At 47.7% G+C, this 6,803-nt stretch overlaps 1 protein-coding gene across 2 annotated transcripts in view; it reads left to right on the top strand.

Moving 5' to 3' along the window:
* Positions 1-1,183: 1,183 nt before the first annotated feature.
* The window catches only part of LOC135819263 (transmembrane protein 245-like), a 29,598-nt gene continuing 23,978 nt past the window's right edge, over positions 1,184-6,803 (top strand). Inside the window, exons 1-4 of one of the 2 annotated variants that reach the window (XM_065332438.1) lie at positions 1,184-1,937; positions 2,894-3,095; positions 4,749-4,862; positions 6,411-6,670. In XM_065332438.1, coding sequence (XP_065188510.1) covers positions 1,794-1,937; positions 2,894-3,095; positions 4,749-4,862; positions 6,411-6,670 — 720 coding nt within the window. In that variant the 5' untranslated portion in view covers positions 1,184-1,793. Of the gene's footprint in view, positions 1,938-2,893; positions 3,123-4,748; positions 4,863-6,410; positions 6,671-6,803 lie in introns of both variants that reach the window. The other variant, XM_065332437.1, reaches the window with a different exon arrangement.

Raw genomic sequence — 6,803 nt, 5'->3', positions numbered from 1 at the left:
ACAAGTTCTTGCGCCTCAATGACAGGCTTTCCAGGCCGGAAAAACTCAAATTTCCGGCATAGTGCTACGGTGTGCGAGCCACCCAGGAGCCAAACAAATGCATTTACATTTTTTTCACATTTTCGGGCCCATTCTGTCCGTGCGCGGGACCCAAACCTAAAACAAGTCCAGAAGCAGCCATGGGTGGTGGGGTAGGGCCCCTCAACGTGGCCCTGGAATCTGTCACAACGGAACGAGTGGGCGTTCTTTCACGGACTCCCACAGACCCAAGTCAATTTTTGAATTTTTTTAGGTTTAGCACGTGCTACGAGGTCGTACCTTTGATACAACATCCAGTGCTGGGACCTCCACAGCAAGCCATTTCCACAGCGCTGCACACCAAATCCAGGATGCCCTCAGAAACCGGCAAAGATTGCCACTCACGTTTCACTACTGCCTAGTACTGAATCCTACCTGACTTCTTGACACGACTCAAACTTGCCAAAGACAGTTTAAGTCACTAAATCAACGTCAACTACAATAATCAAGCCACATATCTGCAACGTCACGAGGGTGCTGGCAAAAGTCCTGCTGCACGGCGGCGGGCTTCGCCCGCCGCCGTGCAGCCCAATACGTGGTTTTTTAACGTGATTTTTTGGACTTTTTTGGACTTGGGGCAAAATTCTGCACACTTTCGCGTGTTTCCATAATACGACAAGTTGCGCACGGTCTGCTCACATTCAAATACAGTGCTGCCAACAAATGACAGCATGCAACAAAAAAGTCTTTCCTTGCAAGGGCACATTTTCGGCCATAACTCTTGAACGGCTGGTCAGATAGGGACACAGTTTTCAGAGAATTTGCAGCTATTCATGCTCTTTCAACTGACGTAGCACTCAATATGAATTTACAAATTCGATTTTTCAGCGAATTTTTGGGTGATGTGCCCCCTTAAATTTCCCTAAAAGTATAAAATTAATGGCTTTTACAGTATGTAGAAAGACAAATCCAACCACACGTACATGTACGTACGTACACGTAGATCTACGCATGCACGTGACGCGCGTCACGCGCGCGGCCTTCAAAACCGAAAGATTACGTAATTTGTTTGTGGATGTAGAAAAATGCTTTTGTTTTCGCTGTTTGTGTTTCTGTTTGTTGATTGTTTTTGCTTTGAAAAGCAATCTGTCCAGCTACGCTGCAGTGCAGCATTGGACTCATTGAACCATTCCAAGTCTTACCCTCCGAATAAAATAGTGGCTCTCGTTTCTGCCTCACCCCCGAAACGCCTTTGGGATAATTTGAAAGAAATGATGCCTGTGTTACCGCTACTGGCAGCGCTAGCGATTACGATCCATCGGTATCGCTACCTTCCGCCGCCTTCTCAGCTCGCTCCGGTAGATCCGCCATGGGTCAGAGACGACGGATGATGTTTCAGAATTCACGCGAGGATACGTTGTTTGACTATACGATAGGCCGACTGCTGGGCGAAGAGGCACTGAGCAAGACCAAAGTGACCAAAGCGTTCTACCAGTTGGCAGCCAATGTGTTTGTCGTGATTGTGGGCATCGTAGCGTTCGCACTGTATCAGGTGTTCTCCGCATTTCTGAGACCTCTCCTCTGGGCTGTGCTGTGCGGAGTATTCTTGTTCCCGATCAAGCATCGCAGCACGCACGTCCTGAACGCGAGGCTCGGGCTCATGCAGATTAGCAACACACCACTGTGGCTGGGAATAATCGTGCTGCCGCTGCATTTCCTGGCCTGGCCTGGCCTGTCGTACGTCGCAGGATGTTCTGTATCGTCAGTGGAAGGCCATGGCGTGCATGGCGGGCCTGCTGACATGTGTTTACATTCTCAATCACTTGCCAGTGTTCGCTGCGCTGCAACGCTCTATTGAGGGTCTAGACACAGCATCGCACTTCATGGAGTTCGTCAGAGTTTACGGTTACATTTATCTGGTGAGTGTGTTGTGATAATGCAATGGACTCTCTAGTTGAACTCGGATGGTGAGCCAATTAAATTATGGTGAAAAAGGAGAAGGACAAAATGTTACGAGTTATGACCGTATGGCTGACTGTATAAGATCTGGTTACGTTGGTGGACAGTTAGTCATAACTCGGAACATTTTGACTCTCTAGTTGCCGTATATTTACGGAGTATAAGCCGCACTTGGAACACTCAAAATTCACCCTCCCCCGAAAAGGGGGGGGGGGGGGCTTCTACTCCGATGATCAATTTAACGGTGATAAATAAGGTAGACATCTGTATTTCGTGCCCAAAACAATGGGGTACCGCTTATACTCCCGTGCGGCATATATTCCAGGGAATACGGTGTTCAGTTGTTTACTCACAGTCAGTGACACAACACATCCCTACAAATCAGTAATCCCCCGGGCTGCCTAGCCATCACACGATCCAGCTACGTCAATCGAGAAGCAATAATATTGTCGATTTAACTCGGATGGAGAGGCAAGGATTAAAATTTAAAAGGAGGATCATAAGTTTACACGTTATCCGTTTTGTCCAACACTAACGATTACAAGCAGCATACTGTTGAGTCAAGTAATTCCAGTAATTGTTGTACATTTTTGACTCTGCTTATAACCGTTAGTGTTGGACAAAACGGATAATTTGTTAAGTTATGATCCTCTCTTAAAATTGTAATACAGTGGTCCCTCTATAATCCGGCACCATTTGTGTCACGAAAATCTGCTGGATTAGGGAGGGTGCTGGATTAACAAATCTGATTTACTGCTGCAATGTGCATGAAGAGGACATTTTGGCTACTGAAAATTGTGCTGGTTTATCGAGGGTGCTGGATTATAAAGTGCCGGATTAGAGAGGGACGACTGTACTATTGTCGTTCAACGTATTAATTGCAGCACAATGTTCATGTTGGTGTGCTCCAAGGCAGGTGGGGATGGTCATTGCGGGCTACGCGGTGCTCATTGTCTTCTTCTGGTCGGGCCGGACACGGCACGTGATGCGTCACCTGTCCTCCATCGTCTGGTTCACCATTCTGCTCTACCTTGCTACTCTGGTGCCATCGTATCGACTCTCACTCTTCATCCTTGTGACATCGTTGTGTCTTCTAGGTGCACTAGCTGGACAGCCTGGTGAAATAAGAAATTTCTTTGCTACTGGTATTCTTATACAGTCGGGGCCAAATAAATCTGGCCCGCGAGTCGAAAGTATCGTCAAGTTTCCTATTCAATTTCGTCATACACGGTCCAATAGGGCTTGAAAGTGCTACGTCACAGCATAGCAACAATTTCAAAAATTCAAAAACTGGATCCACTTGGATCCAGTTTTTGTATGGATCCAAGCACATTTCAAGCGGTCTTACCCACAGCATGGTGATGAAGCCAGTGAAACTGACTTATCTGGCTACTGGGGGCGGGGTTACAACTGGTGGCGAAATAAAAGTCACACCTGCATGCGACATGAGTGGGTTGCTATGCACCCACATACTTAGGCAATAGCAAAGTCACACCTTAGTGGATCCAAAATTAGAAATCTGATGTCAACTTACTACTCCCTGGCCGTTTTGACGTCATCACTTTCAAGCCCTATAAGCCGATGCGAGGGCTGCGGCTGCCACATGAGCCTTGGTACTGCTTTCGGCATGTGGGTCAGATTTATTGGGCCACCGCTGCACCTGTGTCCTGTCACTTTGTCTCATCCATTTCTCTAGGTTTCGTCCTGCTGATGAGCCATGGTTGAATAGTATAGCGGTAGCGACACACCTGGTAAAATGACGGTCTGCACATGCCTGGCACACCCAGGCTGTGTAGGCTGCAAAGCTGCACCCTGGTAAAGTAGTACTCCATGAAATCTGACCCAAAGGGTATATTTCGCGCCCTCAACTTGCACGGCCCTTGACGCCATGGAAGTGACCCGAATGCTGCTTGATGTGCACAATTTTCATTGTACAATGATGTAATCAAAAATGGTCCAGGGCGACAGCTTTGCACGTTGGGTCGGATTTTACCAAACGCAACTGTATATCGGTTCGATTCTCGCGCCTTGTCAAGCACTATCTTATGCGCCAGCCTGCTATGTCCGCTTTCACCCGCCATGCATCAACCAGGAGCGAACTGATGGCGGTGGTTGTGAGAAGAAGACTCTCTATGCCGGAGCGTAACTTTTCAGCTTAGAGAGGTGTTTGCGGTTGGCGTGTGTTTATCGCCATAATGCAGGGTGTGTCTTGAGTCTCTTCGCCTACATCTTATCTAACAGCAAATGCGGCTGCAGTGGAGTCTTCAAATTCATTCTGCTGGTGGATCTTGCCGGACATTTTGCTGACATTGTACAACAATTATTTTTCCAAAAGAGGTACTATTTGTGAGATGGAAAGAGATAGAGATACAGAGACAAATACTGAGAGCAGCATCAGGACAGTATGAGAATGAGCTGCTGTTGGTGATGCGAATTCTTGATTTCCTTTAGTCTGGAATAGGTCAGCAGTGAATCACAATTTCCCGGAACCGACATCTAGTTATCCCTCTAGAGCATTGTTTGTGGCTGTGACAAATTGACTGCGTTTGCCCCTTAGTCTCAATGTGTATATTCCATGTACCTATCTTCCCGTTTCTCGGTATTTGTGCCAATGGTTGTGAGACTTATCCACTCACCTCCACCTTTAGGCTCTGTGTCTGCCGCTATGGTTTACCGGGTGTTAGCGGCCGTCGTGAGTTCCCTTCGGGAACGGACGCGATAATTTACCTTTTTTCGGTTTTTTTATCTCCCCATTTTCCTTACCTCTGCAGAGCAGCATGATGATGAAGATGAAGATCAAGAGGAAGAACAGGCTTCCGAGTTGCTGCTGTCATCACTGTCGCATGACGAAACTGATGCACGACCCGTGCCCCCATCCTCTCCAGGTACAGTACTTCGGAGCAAGTAGCTCTCTTTGTAAAAGTGTGGGTAGTGCTGACAGGACAATGTGCATACATGGCAGTGTGGAGCGAGTAGCCATTCAGTCAACCGCGTGTGGATAGTGCTCACGTGTGTATGCATGTGTGCTGATGATGTAGTGAGCGCCTTCTTGAGCATGCATGTGTGCATAAACACCTACTTTAGATGAGGTTGCAGACATGTGGGTTGAACTCATGGAGTCGTAGCGTCTAGGGAGACAACACAGGCACCTGGAACGTGAACTGATGTGGGTTTTGATTCCGGCCCATTACAGTCGCTCTTGGATTAGGTCCGACTTGGCTCACATCTGTGTGCCCATGGCTTCGTTTATTTGTATGGAATGCATTAGGATTTACTTGGTCAAGTCCTGAATTGCAATCGCATGTTACATGCAGTATAGGGTACTTTGATCGTCCTATGTCGTCTTCCTAGATTGTACGACTGTCCTATGTCGTCTTCCTAGATTGTACGACTGTCCTATGTCGTCTTCCTAGATTGTACGACTGTCCTATGTCGTCTTCCTAGATTGTACGACTGTCCTATGTCGTCTTCCTAGATTGTACGACTGTCCTATGTCGTCTTCCTAGATTGTACGACTGTCCTATGTCGTCTTCCTAGATTGTACGACTGTCCTATGTCGTCTTCCTAGATTGTACGACTGTCCTATGTCGTCTTCCTAGATTGTACGACTGTCCTATGTCGTCTTCCTAGATTGTACGACTGTCCTATGTCGTCTTCCTAGATTGTACGACTGTCCTATGTCGTCTTCCTAGATTGTACGACTGTCCTATGTCGCCTTCCTAGATTGTACGACTGTCCTATGTCGTCTTCCTAGATTGTACGACTGTCCTATGTCGTCTTCCTAGATTGTACGACTGTCCTATGTCGTCTTCCTAGATTGTACGACTGTCCTATGTCGCCTTCCTAGATTGTACGACTGTCCTATGTCGTCTTCCTAGATTGTACGACTGTCCTATGTCGTCTTCCTAGATTGTACGACTCCCGGCTTGACAAGCCTGTGAGATGGGAGATTTAAAGTCATGAAATATGCGTTGGTATTCACTCCAGAACATTGTGTCCTGTTTCAATGACTGCGAATTCCCTTCTTTTCCAGTGAACTGTGTTTTTACTGTATAGCACATCACAGGCATGGGACATTGTGCAGACGTGATGCAGACGTGATGCAGACGTGATGCAGACGTGATGCAGACGTGATGCAGACGTGATGCAGACGTGATGCAGACGTGATGCAGACGTGATGCAGACGTGATGCGTTACAGTTAGGGAGCAGTGCTGAGTGTGGTACTTTCATGTTGGTATGTGTGTATGTCTTTGTGTGTGCGTGTCTGTTTATGTGTTTGTATGTGTGCATGTGTGCGTAGGTGCACGTGCATGCACAAATGTGTGTGCGTGGGTGCACATGCACGCACAAATGTGTGTGTGTGTGTGTGTGTGTGTGTGTGTGTGTGTGTGTGTGTGTGTGTGTGTGTGTGTGTGTGTGTGTGTGTGAACAGGACGCGACTCTCCCACCAGCTACGAACTGCGTCGCTCTTGGAGCAACCGTGCGCGTCGCAATCGCAGTGTATTCCAGGAGTTCATTGGTCCTGAGTTGGAACACAGCGGTGGCTACTTTTACGCCGTTGTATGGTGCTGCCTTACGCTCATGCTCTACAAGTTCCCGTGGCTGCTGTGCTTGCTGCTCATCCCTGCCACGTTGATTGTGGTACGACTCATCCTGGAGCGATTCAGCATTGTTGACACCACCCGCCAGCTGGTGAGTTGCGAATTAGTTAGCCGTGGCTGGTCGCCGCCTTTATCTCGGAGACTCCCCCCGGCTTAGGCCAGGGCCTGTGGAGAGTCCATAAATACAAATTTACACGAAAACATATCTCATTCTCATTTTTGGC

Source organism: Sycon ciliatum, chromosome 6, assembly GCF_964019385.1.
Source record: "Sycon ciliatum chromosome 6, ocSycCili1.1, whole genome shotgun sequence".
Taxonomy (NCBI): domain Eukaryota; kingdom Metazoa; phylum Porifera; class Calcarea; order Leucosolenida; family Sycettidae; genus Sycon; species Sycon ciliatum.
Note: the sequence above shows the minus strand (reverse complement) of the source record. Positions and strands in the feature narration are given on the sequence as shown.